Genomic DNA, 19,913 nt, shown 5'->3' on the forward strand with positions numbered 1-19,913 from the left:
CGTGTGCTCTGCCTTAGCTGTTTTACCCTGACCTTTGTCTTCCAAGTTGGCTCAGGAGGCCTATGCTACTTGCTCTAGGTAGGATTGATGGCATTTCTCCTCTGGATCCAACTATGTGCTATACATTCTCCCATAAGAGCATTTAGAATGTTTACTGTGTTTATTTGTATACATTTCACCTCTTCCCCACTCTACTTTCTGTCACCTACTCACTCTGGCAAAAAAAAAAAAAAACCTAAACTAGATTAAACAAAACCATAAGCTGCTTGAGGACAAGGATCTTGTCATATTCGTCTTTGTATTCTAGGCACTTGCCAAACTTACCAGTACATAGCAGATGCTCAGTAAATATTTGCCAAATGAATGAATGCATCGTTATTTGCAACAGTAAACTTAAAACAGCTCCAATGAATTAGACACTAATAATATGCTGATTGTTACTAAATAAGAGTTAGATATGATCTGAGAGCATCAGTGACTCTGATGTCACAGCTACTTACTGCAACTTCTAAGATTACACCATGGGATAGGATATGTGTTCTAACCAAATCAAGGGAAATCCCCTAGGAGCCACCCTAGTCTCGCCATGTAGCTCAACACAAAACAGCTTTTCATCACAGTTCACTTCTGCCTATCTGGAATAGTGGTGCACAGAAGGAGTCCTAATGTTCAGAAAAAAGTAGCATCAGAGAATAGCACAGAGGACAGATCTGAAAACCACTCAGTTTCTATTTTAACAAATCCAGTGCTCTACTGTGGAGTCATCATATGCTTTCCTACTTACAATACAGAAAAACATCTTGCTAGTTTCCCATATCTTGAAGTCACAAGGTTGATTATTTTGGGTGAGGATTTTTCTTTACTTAAAATGACCTAAAAATCAGTAACTCAAATTCAGCATTTTATCACAATTAGATAAACTTTTCTAAAGAAGATAGAAAAATGGTTCCACATTAACAAATCTAAATGTAAATCACGAATCACATTGAAGAAAATCACACATGCTGCATGATTGTTGAAATAAATATATCCCAATGTATTAAATTCAAGCTACTTTCTCAGATAAAAACATTTAGATTCCTAGGTCTATAACAAAGACTGTTGATGCTGATTCACTAACTAATGTAATTCTCAGCTGGAAAATATTATAAAGAAGCCTTTAAAATCAGGAATAACCTGAAGTCTGCTGTTCATTATATTCCCAGCCTTGTTTGAGAGGTCCTAGCCAGTAGAAAAGGGTTGAGAAAAAATAATTGATTTGTGTTTTATTTTCTAATATTAAAAATACAATTTAAAATAGATAAAGGACTTGAATGGGCATTTCTCTAAAGCAGAGGTACACATGGCCAATAAGCACATAAAGAGATGCTCAACATCACCTATCATTAGGAAAATGCATATCAAAAGCACAATGAGAGCTGGGTATCCACTAAACTGGGTACTGTTGGGAAAAAAATAGGATGTGGAAAAAATAGAGCTGGTTCACTGCTGATGGGAATGTAAAATGGTACCACTGTTGTGAAAGACATTATGGAGGTTCCTCAAAATATTAAGGTAGAACTAGCACACGATCCAGCAATTCCACTTTGGGATCTGTATAAAGGCACACACACACATACACACACACACACACACACACACACAAACACATACACACACACACAAATTGAAGTAAGGATCTTGATCCTGCATTTTCATGTTCATAGCAGCATTATTCATAATAAGCAAGAAGTGAAGCAATCTATTCCATGGCAAGATACATTCAATGGAATGTTATTCAGCTTTAAAAAGAAAAGAAATCCTGTCACGTGCTATGTGATGGATGAACTTTGAGGACATTATACTAAGTGTAATGAACCAATTACTAAAAGACAAATACTGTATGATTCCAGTTTTATGAAGTTCAAATTCATAGGAACAGAAAGTAGAACTGTGATTGCCAGGATCATGGGAGAGGAGAGGGTTTCACTTTGAATGAATGTAACTCCAGTTTTGTAAGATGGAAAAGTTCTAGAGAATCATTGTACAGCAATGTAAATATCCTTACACCAGTAAACTATACACTTAAAAGGAGTTAAGACGGTAAATTTTATGTCTTGTGTATTGTTTACCCATGTCTGTGAATAATCGATTCAATCTCTTGGCTATTATTTTATAACATTAAAAACAAACGAAACACAAATTATCATGGTCTGTCTACATAAAGATATCTCAAGTTAGCAACTAAAAAAGTAAAAAAACTAATAAGAATACAGAGTCAAAATTAATAGAAACATAAGAAAAATCAATAGCTTTATTCTATTAACAACACCAGTTGGGGAAAACAATGGGGAGAAAGTCCCATTTATAATCAAACACCCAGAAATAAATTTAAGTGTACAAGAGCTATAAGAAGAATACTGCACAAATTTACTAAAGAGCATTAAAAAAAATCCTGAATTGCTAGAGAAATAAATTATGCACCTGGATGGGAAGACATGATTTTGAAAGACTCTATCACACACTAATATATATAGAAAAAAGGTCAATCCAAATCCCAGTGGGATAATTCACAAATTTGAGAAATAGACTTTAAAGTTCACATACAAGAGTGCATGTGCATAAGTTCCTGGAGGAAAAAGATCAAATGGAGGTGCTTTGCACAAGGTCTAGATAAATATATCAACAAAGATTAATAAAGGGTCTAGAAAAAGATCAATATATAAAAGGAATTTATATATGAGAGTTGGCACTCCTTGTAAGAATGAAGTATTTGTTAGATGGTGCTGGTGCAAAAGGTTATCAGTTTGGAAAAAAACAAAACTAATAACAGCAGCTTCCATTATTTTGATTTAACAATGACACAACTACTCTGATAAGATCTTTAAATGAATTATTTCATTGAAGCCTAAAAAACAAAAATTTTTAAAAAGTCTGTTTTTACAAATAAAGAATGTTAAGTACAAAATGTTAACTTACCCAGAGTTACACAGCCATTAGCTGCTGGAGCCCCTAAATTTGAATCTATAGCCCAAGTTCCCTAATCATTACAGCACACCATCACCCCTGACCATACCCTTATCTATACCACACACAAAAATCAAACATTCAGTAGAATGAAAATCTAAACATAGATGCATATTAGTTAAGATATACATATTATTAATCTTTACATTGAGGAGGGCTTCTGTAAGACCATAAATTACAAAAACAAACACAGAAAAGATTTAACTATAAAAATTCTGGCACAGTGAAAAATACCATGAAATAAAAAGACATAGCAACTTAGAGACTAAAACTATAACATATGCAACAATCAAAAGACTTAATATAAAAAGAAGTTTCTTCAAGTCACTAAGTCACAAAAAGAAGAAATCTAAATAGTAACAGTCTTTTGAAAAGATGTCCAACCTTGCTTATATAAGAGAATTACCTATTAAAATTATAGTTAAAAATTTTAACCCACATTAAATGGATATTGGAGATTATGAGTGACAGGCATTCTTGTTATGGTTTAGTATTAATAGGGTCATTATTCTTGTGAGGCCAAGGGAGTAACATGGACCAGTGGGTGAAGTGACCAGAACTCTTTTAACATAGCAATTCTGCTTCTCCCTATCACAGGACTCTGTCCAAAATAGATGAACAAAAAATTTATTGCATCACTGTTGGCAACAGTGAAAGATTCTAAGTGAATAAAAGGTTCAGGATAAGGGAATGGCTCAATACGTCACTTATTATTCTATTGAATACTATGCAGCCATTAAGAATGTGAGGGAGAATGTTTCCTACTTTTCCAACAGGAAAAGTTCTCTAACATATGGTAGAAAGAAGATGATCTTAGAAGTTTGCACAGTATAAGCCCTCTTACATGGAAATGGTTTGTCTGCTGTGTCACTCTGTGTATACACAGATGTATGTGACAGTGTCTGATAAGCTATATTTTAAAAACCCTCTAAGAAGTCTGAGAGATCAGGGGATGCAGTGTGAAGGGAAAGTTTTGCCTTTTCCATGATAGATTTAGCATTGTCTGAATTATGTATAATCACTATGGAAGGGGTATTTTGAAATTTTTAGACCATTCCCTTCCTCCTCTGTCCTTCTTGAAAACCAAATATGTCCTTTTTAATTAGGATGAATGAAACAATCTGGGGGAAAGGCTGAAGTAAAGTAGGACTGGACTAAAAGAAAAAGGGGCCTACATTGCAAATGGAAAGAAAAAATATAAACACTGGAAGTCAGAAGACCTAATTTGCATTTGTTTCTATTTCTGGTCAGCAAGCAGGACAGTCTTTGAGAACATCCATTCCTTCACCTGAATCAAGAAGAGAGATAAATAGACATTCTCTGAGCTGCCTTTCAATTCAACTTGTGACCTGCCTCAAGATTCAAGTTTCCCAGCCCCCAAATACTTATTTTATAAAAATCATCATCAGTATTTAGCCATTAAATGTGGTGATTATGAAGACTGTGGGAAAGCACAGAAAATGTTCAGAAGAAACTCAGTAGAATGCTGACTCGGAATGGTCACAAACACGCCAAGTACACATGCACAGAATTGAGGACCACAACAAATACACAAAAAGAAAATTAGTTCCTTCACCATGTGATACTATTGTCTGACAGCCTCCAGTTCTCCAACAGCCATGCTGATTCTATGACACCAATACTATTCTGACACCACTACCAGACTTAGCTTGTAGACTCCATAGGCTTATGGGCTCAGTCCCACAAGACTGCCCCACGTAAGAGGCCACTTCCGAGAACTGGGTCTGCAGGTCACCCACCTACACCTCTGTAACAACTTGGCTACAAATGTGGAAGCTCCTAACTTGCTGGAAGGACTCATTTTTACAAATGAGGATATAGATCCAGAGTAGTCAAATTTCTTATCCCAGGTCAAAGTTAGTACATGACAGAGCCAAGCTTCAAATACAAGTCTAGATGATGCCCAAATCCACGAAACCTGTGGTAAAGGTAATGCTAAACTTGATGATGTCCTTGGGATTTCCCTGGTTCTATTTTCCTTTCCCTCTCAGATAGTTTTCTACCTCTCTCATCTCTTGTTCTCACTTCTCCATCCAATGCTCCCCTGTATTTTGTGGGGAAATCCTTGAGCATTTACAATTAACATTTTAGATTTGGATAGTTCTCAGAAATAATTTGTTCTTTCTATAGATGAAGAAAAGATTTTTATGTTATTTGAAAATTGTTATTTCCCCATTGCCATCTATGGAGAAGAAGGGACCCATAGGAATGCTGTTTGATGAGTGGTTGAAGGCTATAAGCATTATGAAGGGCAGACTGAGATGAAGGAACGAAATTATAAAGATAAGGCATGGTAAGGGCTGGTGGTGAAGAGAGCTGAAGCCAGAATGTGGAGAGGTTGCTGGGTGGAAGATCTGGGAAACAACCCTTAGTGGCTGGTAACAGACAATAATTTACAGAATAAAAGAAAAATGGAGTCACTGCAGAGAAAGTTTGAGAAAGAAGACAACTAGTGAAAGGAGATGTTTATAAAAATGTGAGCTACTTGGGAGGCTGAGGCAGGAGAACTGTAAATTCTAGGCCAGCCTCAGTAACCTAAAAAACACCCTGCCTCAAAATAAAAAATAAAATTTAAAAAAAGTTTGGGGATATAAATCAGTAGTTGAGCAGCTATCTAGCATCCATGAGGCCCAAGGTTCAATCTCCAGTATCACCAAAATAAACAACAACAACAACAAAAAGGAGGCACAGGATAATTAAAATATTGGTTCATATACCTCCTAAAATCAAGTACATGTACAATATGCAGTTGACCACACAAATTGTGGCTCAATGAATATTAACTGAATGAGCCTCACCTGAACTTTGCAAGAACATACAATAACTAGACTCGTTTTTATTCTCTTTAAATTTTAAATTTTCTTCTCTTTAAATTTTATTCTCTTTAGGTGAGCTTCTTTGACTAAACACCCTTCTTTGATATTATATAAGGAATCAAAAAAGCAGTGTGAAATGACAAGTCAATTTCTGCAGACGTCTAGTGAGCCAGTGGGGCCCTCATATGCCCTTTTCTAATTATCCAGAATGACTCACTTTAAGTCCCATATTTTTTTTTACTAACAGCCATGATTTTTAAATGCTTTACTACGACTGTGTTTTCCTTATTGGATCTTTAAATACAGGTATGTTGTCAAAAAAACAGAAACAAAACCAAACAAGAACAAAACCATCGATCTCCACCCTCTCCCTGACTTGGGGCTGTCATTCTTTCCAAATTACAATTTCAGCCCATTTATTAGTTACAGCAAGTCATACTCTCACTGGCTGTCATCTGTAAAATGAATAGGATCTCTAAGATGCCTAAAGCTATAAGTTTTTAATATTTAAAAGCTGAAATTCTACATTTTAATCTCTTGCTTTGGCTCCATTTTGAGCCAAAGTTCTTTACTGATATTCCTTGAACACGATATATGAATTCTAAGTCACTGGACCACACTCTGGCATCCCCTTCCTAAATCCCATTAATGTTAGGGAGTCTGTCTCTGCAGCTTCCAGGTCTAGAGTAAGTGGAAGCTTAACACCTTGGCTTCACCTCCAGTTTCCCAGTATACCCTTCTTTTTCTTTTTGTGGGGGGTGGGGGGTATTGAACCGAGGGTCTTATATATACAAAGCAAGCACTCTACCAACTGAGCAATATCCCCAGCCCACACCATTCTTCCTATACCCTCAAAATGCAAGGCCTTCCTAGCCTTTAGTCTGTATGGCTTCTGATTTCTATGCTATCATAATCACTGTTTGCAAGTGGAGCCACAAAAGCCTATGAATATAGGATGAAAAAAACCCTTCGCCTAGATGGTGAAAGAGTACACATGTGATCATTTGTCAGGACTCATAATTTTAAAGGAGTGTCATTCATGGCTAATGCAGTCTGCTAGCTATGAATGAAGAAATTTAAACTTCAACTACATTGGTTAATAAAATTTTCCAAGATATTTATAGCTCTCCCTGGCTGATGAAGCAAGGGCAGCTGACTCACCAGGAAGAATGACGAACAGTTTTATCACTTTACAACGAAGCAAACTCTAACTAGTAACACACCAGAAAGTAGGCAGAAAGAATGAGTTGATCCAAAATACTCAGAAACATTTCTGAGCTGCCCCAAGGGTCTGGGATGCCACTTGCATGGACAGCTTGCTCACAGTGACCTCAATACCCTGTGCTAAGTTCTCTTTTCTACAAAAGCTATGGTCCTCACACTAAGCAGGGCAGTACATATGCCATCCCCCAGCCCAGCCCAGTCTGGAGGCACCACCAGTGGAGAGAGAGAGCTTTTCCAGATGCACACTGGAAGAGAAACCAAATTCGCACAGTGTTGAGGACATGAGTGTTTTTCTTTCTTCCTTGCTCTGTGGGTCATTAAGTTCCTGCAAATTCCCAAAAGGTACCATCTTCGTTCCACAAACATCAACTTCATTTCTTCTTAGAACTTTGAGATATCTACCGTAATATATTTTTAAAATTTCTTAATATTGAGACATTCCCAGCAATCCTTCACAATACAGAATAGGAGAATAGATGGCAAAGGAAGCCAAGTTTGGGCTGACTGAATAAAAGCTTCCTCCTCTGAACTTGGGGCATACACAGATGGCCAGGGTAGGGGAAATAGATGTTAAATTAACTGCAGGGCTTCCTTCTGGGGATTTCTATCATCACTAGATTTTTCAAATAGTCTCAAAATATTAAGACTCACTGACCACGGTAAGACTGAGGGGCAGTTTACATAAACATGTCCCTCACCTGACAAGCCCTGGGCTTGGGAGGAAAATCATCTGTAGAAACTGTCATGCTTAAGTCATTAGATTCTTATGGACACATCAGACTTTTGGAACAGGAAGCAAATCTGCAAAAACAAATTCATACTGTACATTTGTTTTTTCAAGATAATATGCCTGGGAACATACTTAGAAAAAATATGTAAGATATGCTCATATACATACATGTAATTTATATACAAGCACATATTGTATAATTTATTGAAAGGCATAAAAACCTTTGAACATGTAATTTTATAAGATGTGATTCTGGATGGAAATATTAATTCTCATTCCTACCTCACATTAATTTATAAAGTAATGTAATAAAAATTCCATAAGGATCCTTTTAAAACCTAGCAAGTAAATGGTAGGTCTTTCTTGAAGAATGAATATATTCTCTTGCTTACTTTTTAAAAAGTATGCAAGAGAACTCGAACTGCAAGATTCTGATATGCACTGTAATGTTACAATAATGAAGACTCTGGTATAATACACAAACACATCAAGGAGAGAGAACAAAGGCCAAAGCAGGCCTAAACTTTGGGAAAATAATTTCAAAGCCTGCTGTAAAATTAGTTCACAATTTAGATCTCTACCAGATTGTGCACCAAATTTAAATTCTGATATGAAATAGAAGGAGAAAGAGAAGAGCAGCAGAAAGAAACAACTTAAGAAATATGAAAATATAGGTGATCTTAAGAACAGAAAAAGTTTTCTAAGCGAAATGAAATACATAAAATTCTACAATTAAAGGAGGACATATTTGACTGCATAAGTATTTAAAACTTCTACACATTAAAAAAACACAGTAAATGAAATTAAAAGCAAATGGTAAGGGAAAATATTTAACAGTTTCAAACAATACTAATTTTTCTTCTAATCTTAGCTACTCATGAGGCTGAGGCAGGAGAATTGCAAATTCAAAGACAGCCTGGGCAACTTAGGGAGCCCCTGTCTCAAAAAAAATTTTGAAAAAAAAGCTGAGGCTGTGGTAGAGCACTCACCTCGCCTGCCCAATACTCTGGGTTCAATTCTCAGTACCACAAATAAGAACTGTATTATTTTTACATAAAGACCCTCGGTAAGAAAAAACAACTATGGCAATTTGATAATATGCATCAACCCCTTTAAAAAGGCATTTAACTTTAATGGCCAATAATCCTGTTACCAGGAGTTTATCCTAATTGAAACACTGACTTTCTAAAATATTGATAATATTTAGTAAAAATCACTTGTGTTCAAATGAGAAAAACAGTCTATAATATTGCCCAAAATTTCTTTTTTATTTCTTAGTGTTGAATTCAATAGGCTTTTCATATTTCATAATTTTGACAATGGTTTCTCTGAAATAGAATCATAGAAAGTTTCTTTTGTTTGTAATTTTCTGGATATTTCCAATTTTATTTTATTTTGTAATATACAGAACATTTAAAAACTTTTTTTAGATCAGTAAACAAACCCTGTACATTAAGAGGAAGTAATTATCCACACAGCAAGGGCCTAAAGAATAGCAATTATATTTTCTAGGAAACAATGGGAATAAAAAATACAACTCCCCCATAGTGTGACAAAACAGGATTTTACCTTTGTGCCCTTGCATTAGAAGCCTGTGTTGTGAGGTATATCAAGGCAGGTAACATGTGCCAACTCTCCTCCATGCAGGCTTTGGAAGCTTCCATCACCAGGGTCCTGTTGGCTGCCCCTGGCTGGCAGTATATGCAGGGATGATTCACTTGCCTTTCTAGATCTATTCTTTCCCTTCTGCACCCTATTTTAGGTCCTTTCTGCTGCCCTAAAAAGCTGGCACCATAAGGTTCCTACTCCCCTGGCTTCTCTTCGGATTGGCTGATGGGAATGACAACAGATCATAGAGTGGTGAAAAGGGCCAGGCTGTTTCTCCCCAGCTCCCACCTGGCATGTCACAATGGCCTGGGTGCACCTCTTTACCGAAGGACACAGCACCTCTCCAGCAGTCCTCTCCAGATCACTCATCCTCCCTTGAAGATCTTGGTGTCCCATAGTCACTCTTACTCTTGCCTCTCCACATGAAGGTGTGGCAAAACTCCTCATTGTTATTAGCCTCGGAGTACCTCTCTACCTACATCATTTTTCAAAACAATGCCTCATCTTTGTGAACAGGGTCTGATAAATTCTCAAATAACCCAACTTGAGTATTACCTAGTTCCGGATAGGATCTGAGTTGATGGAGTTTATAAAGTTATATATGTATTTTTCCAAACCAAATTTCCAAATCTCTCTTTTCCTTTGTTTAGTATGAATGCACTTACATTTATTTTTTCTTGGAGTGTGTATGTGTACGTGTATGTGTGTGTGTATAATATGGTTTGGAAAATATTTTCAAGTTTAGGATGAACAAAAGTTTGGCCTTATGCTCACTTTATATTTCAATTACCTAGAATATCTTACGCTTTCTAGTCAATGTTTTTAAAAGAATACAAGCAAGTTTCTTTCATACAACCTCATTAGATACAACAAAGTGGCTCTTAGATGTATAAAAGAAAACATAGATTATATTGCTTCTGTTCTACCAAATTTAAAGGTAAACTTTTTTCTTCTGGATCCACTTTGTATGATATCACAAAACACCTTTTCACTTTGTTTCATTTGAGCAAAGCACTTCAGGCACAGTGTGAATTAGTACGAAAGTACCCCCTCGCCCCCAATCAGCAATAGAGGTAAACTACAACTCAGGTGGCAGTCCCTTGAGTAACAGATCTGGAGGGAGCTGAGGCTTCTCTCATATATCACATCACCAAGGCTCCTAAAAGCTCAGGACTGGCAATAGAAGTGCCCTTGACATGGGTACAGTTTCATGGCAATCCCACCAGAGAGGCTGCAACAGGAGCCAAAGGCTTCAACTCTGGCGGGTTGGCAGGCAGGAAGGGGGATTGTCACAGTGCTATCAGCTGCAGATGCCAATGGCTTTGGGAGTGGGAGGAGAGAGCAAACCTGGCAGTGGGTACCAGAAATAGTGTTGAGCCACCTTTACATAAGCTAAGAGGACTCTAGAAGCCATAAAGAGTAGTATCTCTGCCTTCTTATCTTGAACAAAAGTGATTTTTCAGGTATTGAGATGTAAGTTCTGAGAAGAAGAAAATCAAAGCAGTGACAAATCTGAAGTGGTCTGGGGCAGCACAAGGACAGTGGGGGGCTCATGGTGAAAACACCACCTCTCTCCCAGTTCTGCCAGGAGATGACTGGGCAGGGATGTCAGCAGCACATAACTCAACAGTTCATGAGAAACAGCAACACTGGCGTCTTAATCTTCCATTTCACTAGATTAATAAACAAGTAATGCACTCTAGGAATAAAGGAGATGTAAAAGCATAAGATGCCGCAGTCTGGCTGGGCACAGAATCACGAGCCACTCAAGCAGGAACAAAACTTTATTTTTGAAAATGCCGCCAATACCCCGTACTTCCTGGAAGCAAGCCGGTCCACACACGCGGTCAGTTCTACCGGAACTGGGGACCAGGACCTCCCTCGGAATTCCCTCCTACTGTCCTTCCCCAACCAATGGGAACTCTCCAGGAGTCCCGTAGCAGGCCAAGGTGAACAGCAGGAGTCCAAAATCCATATGAATGTAAATCTTAACATAATCATATCATCTCAATGGCTAGCTGGCGTCACCTTACAACCAAAAGTGCCATGCATCATATTACTTGGCTGTGGCTCCTAGCAATAAGACTTGAACAACTTGGACTCTCTGGACCTAATTTCTGTCTCTGTGTTCCCTATATTTTTTTAGTTGTTGATAGACCTTGATTTTATTTATTTATGCGCAGTGCTGAGAATCAAACTCAATGCCTCACACACGCCAGGCAAGTGTGCTGCCACTGAGCCCCAGCCCCAGCCACCTCTGTGTACCCTACTGAGTGGCAAATTTTTCATGTTTCTCTAAGAGAGGAAAAGCCAATGAGGATACCACAAAATGTGTTCAATTATATACTCATAGGATTCCTGTTCACTTGAAAAACAGAGCTTAAGAAATCACAGGGGAAAGTGTCACCTTTCTCAAAGTTAGCAATAAATGACAAGGCAACCTCATACAGATAAACAGTTAATGGGGCAAAAGATAAATTTCCTTTAGGCATGGAATATCTCATGCTTCTTTGGGAATTCCCCTCCCCTAAAGTATGCCAGCTGATTAATGAGAACCAAGAAGGCTCTCAAAATGCTGAGCACTAGACCCTGGAGCACAGTGGAGAGCCATAGTACTGAGGGGGCCGGCTGGGGCCTGCACACCTCTGCAGACTATGTCAGCCCTCCCCGCCTCACTGTGCAGCAGAGACCACCTATTGGAACTATCAGCCCCTCCCTGTCACTTTTCCTTATCTCATGTAAGATGTTCAATAGGACACATTACATGAAAACAGGTAGGAAAAATCATCACAAAGGTAGATTGAAATGCTCCTGTGAAAGAAATAGAAAAGGAAAGAAAGCAAAGACTAAGGACATACATACTCTAAAATTGTACTCACGGTGGATTTAAAAACATTTGCGGTATTTTGGTGCCAGCAAAACTGGAAATCCATATGTAGCAAAATGAAATTAAACCTCTATCTCTCACCCTCACAAAAAAATCAACTAAAAGTGGATCAAAGACTTAGGCACTCAAACAGAGAGCCTGCACCCAACAGAAGAAAATATAGGCCTAAATCTTCACCATGTTGGCCTAGGATCTGACTTCCTTAACAAGATTCCTAAAGTGCAAGAAGTAAAATCAAGAATCAATAAATGGGATGGATTCAAATTAAAAAGCTTCTTCTCAGCAAAGGAAATAATCAATAACCTGAGGAGAGAGCCTACAGATTGGGAGAAAATCTGTATCACATTCACCATTCACCTCTGATAAAGCATTAATCTCTAGGATATATAAAGAACTCAAAGACTTAACACCAAAAAAAAAAACAAAAAAAACAAATAACCCAAATAACCCAATCAACAAATGGGCTAAGGAACTAACAGACACTTCACAGAATAAGAAATACAATCTATCAACAAATATATGAATGTGTTATACATGTTCAATATCTCTAGCAATTAGAGAAATGCAAATCCAAACTACTCTAAGTTTTAATCTCACTCCTGTCAGAATGGCAATCATCAAGAATACAGGAACAACAAATGTTGGTAAGGATGTGGGGAAAAAGGTACACTCATACATTGCTGGTAGGACTTGCAAATTGGTGCAACCACTATGGAAAGCAGTGTGAAGATTCCTTAGAAAACTGGGAATAGAACCACCGTTTGACCCAGCTATCCCACTTCTCACTTTATACCCAAAGGACTTAAAATCAGCATACTTCAGTAATGCAGCCATATCAACGTTTATAGCAGCTCAATTCACAATAGCTAAACTATTGAACCAACCTAGGTGTCCTTCAATAGATGAATGGATAAAGAAAATGTAGTATATATCCTCAATGGAATATTACTCACTTTAAAGAAGAGTGAAATTATGGCATTTGCCAGTATATGGATGTAGTTGCAGAATATCATGCTAAGCGAAATAAGCCAATCCTCAAAAAACAAAGACCAAATATTTTCTATAATATGTAGATGCTAATTCACAATATGGCAGGGGGCACTAGAGAAGAATAGTGTTACCTTAGATTAGGTAGAGGGAAGTAATGGGAGGGAAGGGGAGAGGATGTATGGATAAGAAAGATAGTAGAATGAAACAGACATTATCCTTTATGTAGATATGTGACTGCATGACCAATATGATTCTACAACCCGTACATTCAGAAAAATGAGAAATTATATCCCATCTATGTATATCAAAGTACATAAATGAATTCTACTGTTATGTCTAACTAATTAAAACAAATTTAAAAATTAATTTTAAAAAATTGTGGTATTTATTTCCTTTTCTACTCAACAAATGCTCATTATCACAAGCAAGACTGCCACACTGTTTGGGACAAAACTGTAAAAGACTACTACCAACAACATAAAGTAGGAATGAGAGCTCATGGTATTCTGAATTTTTATTTGTTTTGTTTTGTTTTACACAATACCTTTTGTTTTCATATGGTGCTGAGGATCAAACCCAGTGCCTCACATATGTCAGGTAAGTGTTCTACTACTGATCTACAACAACAATGCCTGGGTTTTGTTTTTATTAAAGAAACCTTGGTACATCACATTGTGCCACGTGATGACAAAAAAGAACGTGGCAGGTGCTTCAATATTGTACTCATAATAGTCCAAGTCTAGAAAACCATAGGTGTGTAGGCCAGCTGAAATAGCTATGTATACTTTTATTGAAGATATTGGAACTTTTCATTCTATACAAGAAGCACTACAGAAAAATAAAATGCTAAGAATCACAAGTCTGCAGTTGTTACCTACAGTAGAGGTTAGAAATGACTTAAGGATTCACCTGCCAGTATGCTCTCAAGCACTAAAGATATTTGATATTAAAAGAAAAACCTACTGAACCACCCAGATGTTGATCCACTTACAAAAAATATTTTTCTATAACTATGTATAATGATCTTAATATACACATATACGTAAGACAACCAACAAAATGTAAGTCATATACAGTGTAGAGATGAAAAGAAAGGCTTTTTTTATCCTCTAAAGGGTCACTAGAATGAACTGACAGTAAATGGATGAGATGGGAGAAAAGCACAGTCTTACTGTGCACGTGAAGGCAGTGAGCCCACAGCCCAGCAGGTTCTGAAGCCCATGCATTTTTATTTCATAGGGGGAGGGGAAATGGGAAATTTAGACAAGTTTTAGAGGAATAGTACATGATTTTTAGGGACCTCTGAGAGCCTGAAAAAAACATTTGGTAGATTGGGACAAAGTCATTGGGTCCCTGAGTAGGTAAAGAATTGCAAATGATTCTCTTTACAGAAGAATCTTAATTCCCTCCCCACACCAATACTGACTGGGGTTGAAATAGAAGACAATGGTGTTTAGCAAAAGTCCACCCAGGTATGTTAACAGACTTTGGACTTTTTTCCTGCCATATGAATTTAGTTAAAAGAAAACTCAGCAAAAACCCCAGAGGTGATTGCTTTCTTCCTTAGTGGATACAGACTTTAAACAGATAAGGAGGTGTCACAGTAACATCTCTTCTAGCATCTGCAGGTTTTTGTTGCTGTTGTTATTATTGTTTTGGGAGGGGGGTGTACTAGGGACTGAACCCCAGGGTGCTTACCCATAGAGCTACACTCCAGCCCCTTTTCTTATTTTTTATTTTGATATTTTTGAGACAGGGCCTCACGAAGTCGCTGAGGTTAGTCTCAAGCTTGCGATCCTCCTGCCTCAGCCTCTCAAGTCACTGTGTCTAGTGCATCTGCTACTTTTTAAGTTCCTTTAAAGTAAAATTAAAGTGTACCAGGGCACCACATTTTGGAGTGACAGTCCCTGGACTCCTTCAATAGGTAATCTCCAAGTATCAGGAAGAAGGCAAAGAGGTTTCATCAGAGATACACACACGTACTGGATGGATATATTAAAATATATCCATCTGTAACTCTTCAGTTAAAGAATAAAAATATCTAGATTCCTATTCCATTTAAATAGACCCAAGAAAATTTCCTGGGAAGTTTTCCAGAGAGTTAGATTGCTTTAAAATTGGCCATGCATTAAATAAATCTTTGTTTAACGAAAGTGAACGAGTAACTGATACGGTATCTGTACATTCACTCTGCACAAGGTGCCTTTATCTCAAAAGTATTACTCAAGAGACAAACAAGAAATCAGATTACAGCTCTGGAGAACCATACTCTGCATCTTCCAACAACACTGCCCACTCATACATTATATGAGCACCAGCCACCTGCTGCTTCCCAAGAAATGTGCAATCTACCTTCTCCATTTGCTCCCCAAAGGCTCTCCTACTTGACACAAGTGCCCCCTTTCCATTCATTCCACAGCATTCACCTTTCATCTCACTAGCAGTAAATGTGCAAAGAGGTTTTCTTTAACAGCAGAACCAAAGAGAAGCATTCAGCATTACATTTTATAATGAAACAAAACCCCAAATCCTGAGAGTCTACTGAACTAGTGCTAAAAGCTATTGCAGGAAGAGATTTGTTCCTGGGTGCCTGACTTCCTTTCACATTACCTGCTTCAGTGTACTTCAGTCCCACTTTTTCTTCTGTGTCCTTTGTCTTTGGGGGTGGCCAGACAGCTTGGAGTCTGCCAGGAGTCCTGTCGTCCTGCTCTGTAGGGCTCTGGTCAGGCTGTTGAAAAGCAGGCAAAAAAAAAAAAAAAAATCAGTAAAATGAAATGTGGCCAGAGCCCATTAATTATTGAAAATAAACATGCTAACACTAATTCTAATATTAATTTTAATGGCCAGAAGCACACTGCTCTCATTCATTACAGTCGAGACATCCTACTAAGGTACAACTCTTTTCCAGAAGTATAAATGATCAGTTGGGGTGAAAATTAAGGCCAAGTACTACACAACCCTTAATAGCTTTTTTTTTTAAAGCTATTTTTTTAAAGCACAAATAAACTTTGAGTTGAAGAAACAGACACAAACGTACTATTTTGATACATTTATAGACTATTTACAATCATATTCCAAACAACTCCAGGACTAATAAGGATTAATTTTGCATTTTCCATGAACATTAGCACGGGCCAAGATACACTTTTTTATATGTTCCACACTGCTTAATTCTTTCTTTCCTAGTAAAAAAATAAATGAAATTGCCTTCACATTCAAGTTATTTTTATAGGAATTGATTTTTACATCTATAAGAATGCTATTTTTTGTTTAGTTTCTAACCACAACCTGAGAACATTTTTCTAATGACTTGAATTTTTGATTCAAAAGAGCATAGTAAATATACAGGAAGGAGTGGTAATCACATTCTGAATTGATCTTAAGAAATAAATTCTATTAATTGTTTTTATGAACATTTAATATCTACCAGACAGGTGCTTCCTAGTCTTTATACATACATTATCTGAAGTTATTTTCTTTGAATAACTGTTTTCATGAATTAGATACATTTTATACAGAGCTTAATTTAATCTTCATGATAACCACATAAAGTAAGGGTTATTTTCCTTATTTTGCACATTGAGATTGAGACTCAGAAATTATCAAGGTCACTCAGCCGGTAAATGGCAGAGTTAGAATTAAAACCCAGTTCTCACTCTAAATTCAGTGCTCAATCAGGAAGCCCCACAGCCAACATGGAACATTTCAATTACATCAGAAACACATATTTTGCTAAATGGCAGACTTTCAAAGGAAATCATAGTTTTCACAGAGGGATAATTAAGCAGTGAGGAAATCCCTATAAATGCAGGCTATACCTCCATATGCATCGCTTCCCATGCTGCTAAATCTTTATAAGTATTTACTATTGATGTTTAAACTCAGAGCAAGGGTTTCCCCCTTCCTACTCACACATCTCTACATATATCTCTCTTATTACACTCCAAGAAATATGCGAAAGAGAGAAAAGCACTCCTCTCCAACTCAATACTCCTTACAAGGATGATTTGATTTCATTAAAATCATTTTTCACCCATGCAAGAACACTAACGATAGGCAACTGGAATTCGCTTTGTCGGCAAACCTGAAAACAAATAATGTGGCATCACATTTTATGGTAAAATGCAAAACCAAATTCTACATACGCTTTTGGAATCAGACGAGCTATCTGCTGGTTTGGACTTGGACCGCTCAAACACAGCTCTTAGTGACTCCTTTTCATGTCTCATCTTGCGCTTAAGAGCTTCCAGCTCAGAGGTGTCAGCCGTAGTTCCCTTTTTGGGGGGACGGATGAATAAGGCTTTAAAAGCCTCCAGAGCAGTCTCTGGTGGTTTTGGCTTGACCTCGCCACTCTGGGTTTGGACATCTTCAGAGTCCCTCTGGCTCTCCTGATCAGCACTACAGCCCATCTCTCCTCCTCCATGCGACTTGGGGTCTGCTCCCTTCAGTTCAGTTTTGGGCATGTCAATGTTGAGTAGCTGAGAGAGCTGCTCCAGGAGAGTGGGAGTGGCCTTCGGATCACTTGCTCTCTCCCTGCTCTTCACAGTCTGTGGCCCTGTCTGCACCAGAGACTTCTGAACAGGCTGGGTCAACTTGAGCAAAGCCAGGTCCCCATCCTTTGGTTTAATTTCAGTGATGGTCTCCTCTCCTTCTGCTGTGGCCCCTTTCTTCAGTACACGAAGCCCACTGAAAAAAGCTGGAAGCTGGAACGACTTCTCTCCAGGGACTTCTCCTTTGAGAGAGACACTTGCAGTGATATCGGCGCTGGAGTTCTTGCCTGTTGCTATAGGTGGGACTTGGGACCCTTCTTCTCCAGCTTGGCCTTGGCTGGGGCTATGCTCTGTCTGAAGGCCATCATCGCCAGGTTCCAATTTGCTGCTTATCTCAGATGCACTCCTTTGAGGATTTTCTGCACAGAGCTCTGCATCATCCATTTCCCCAGTGCTAGCATTTTCTCTAGAACCTCCTGGGTTTTCTTTGGGCTCCTGAGATGGCTCAGATAAGTTAACACTAAAGGACTTTGGGTCATTGGTGCTGCTTCCCTCTTCTGGCTCTTGGCCTCCATCATCAGAGTCAGAATCACTGGTGGTATGCACAAGGGTCCCACGGACGCAGATGACATCATCTCTGCCCACATTCAAAGTAGCAAGTGGAAGAAGCTCTTGACCACCGAGAGAACTCCCTGCTTCTGCTTTTCCCTGACTTCCCTCTGATTCTCTCTCCACGCTTTCAGTCTTCCCCGCATTTCTTAGATCAGGTGGCACCTGAGCCTCTGCCTCCAGCTCATCTGAGCCTTTGCTGGGATCATCCTGCTGAGATGTGGGATCCACATCTAAACTGCGGAATGCTTTCAGCACAGCATCCTCCTCTTCAGGCTTCACAGATTCCAACTTGTTTGTAAATCCAAAGAGGGATTTCATAGAAAACTTACTCAGGATCGACTGAGCCATTTCAAGTCCAGCTTCGGATTTTTCTGGTTCCGACACATCACTGCCATTTAGAGAGTTCCCAACCTCCTCCATGTCTCCACAGGCCCTGAGAGGAAGTTCTGACTTGTGCTACCCTCTCGCTGTGCTCTCTCAATTTATCCACTCCATCTGCCCTGAAATTACAGGGCAGGGAGCAACAGGACCCGGGAGGGAGCCAGGCTCTCAGCCGCTCAGAGAATACACTTGGTCTCCCTCGGGTCACTGTGCCCTCCCTTCCGGTTTACTCGATGACGGAGGCGTGCTCGGGGCAACCGTAAAAAGCCTGTGGAGCTCTATGCCCAGGAGCAGCTGAGGCTGCGCACCTTTACTACACGCGGACAGGAGGCTGCTCTTCTTGGACTTCCGTATTTATTCCCCTGGACAAAAGACTTTTTGTCATAGGAAAGTCAGCCTGCCCCGTAGTCCCAGTCAGGACTTCGGGAGGAGCTCCGCCCCAGTGCTGCGGTTCTCCTGGTTGCATTCAACTTCCTCATTGGTGAGCAAGTTGAGGTTCCTGAAAGTGCTGAGGCGGCAAGCTGATCTTGACAGTCCTTAACCACCCCCTGGAGCAGCCTAAGGGATTCAGAAGTGAATCAGCAGAAAATGTTTGAACTACTCCTTACATGAGCCCTCTTTTCCATCTGGAATATGATCAGAGGCCTGGGCCCGCCAAGTCAAAACAACAACAACAACAACAACACTAGTAGGGCACCCACATCAACAGCAGCTTACAAGCCCTAATCAAAAGGGAAAAAGTAAAGATCATCTTAAAGTACCCAGAACTTGCAAAGCAGTCAATTTACTGCCCTTGAAGTCTTTTTTTTTTTTTTTTTTAAATGCTTTCTTCCTCTTCTGCGCAGGTTGCATCTGGAATGCAGATTTCAGCTGCCGGCTGGAGAAGGAAAACCAACGCTACTGGTTTCAAATTACTGCTGTTTTAGCTCTGCCCTAGCTGCCTGAGTTCTACAAACAGGTACTTAGAAAAGTACGCCCACCACACCCAGTGTCTGTCAACCATTAGGTGGCAGAGTAAACAGCTCAGCAGGAATAATTACCAGCTGCACTCCTGTGCCAACATCAAGCTTTGACTTCCTGGCTTCCTTAGGAATCCTGGTAGCAGAAGAAGGCAGAGCATCCTTCTCTGCTTTAATGCTCCAAACACC

The 19,913-nt window shown here is 38.9% G+C and overlaps 1 protein-coding gene across 19 annotated transcripts in view; it reads right to left on the reverse strand.

Moving 5' to 3' along the window:
• Fmn1 (formin 1) overlaps positions 1 to 19,913 on the reverse strand; it is a 395,944-nt gene that overhangs the window by 258,366 nt on the left and 117,665 nt on the right. For 12 of the 19 annotated variants that reach the window (XM_078049877.1, XM_078049878.1, XM_040274260.2 and 9 more), the window contains one exon: positions 15,893 to 16,010. The exons of 6 other annotated variants lie outside the window; for them this stretch is intronic. In XM_078049877.1, coding sequence (XP_077906003.1) covers positions 15,893 to 16,010 — 118 coding nt within the window. Of the gene's footprint in view, positions 1 to 15,892; positions 16,011 to 17,427; positions 19,205 to 19,913 lie in introns of those variants that run through there. One more of the 19 variants, XM_005337139.5, reaches the window with a different exon arrangement.

This window comes from Ictidomys tridecemlineatus, chromosome 5 (genome assembly GCF_052094955.1).
Source record: "Ictidomys tridecemlineatus isolate mIctTri1 chromosome 5, mIctTri1.hap1, whole genome shotgun sequence".
In the NCBI taxonomy this organism is placed as follows: domain Eukaryota; kingdom Metazoa; phylum Chordata; class Mammalia; order Rodentia; family Sciuridae; genus Ictidomys; species Ictidomys tridecemlineatus.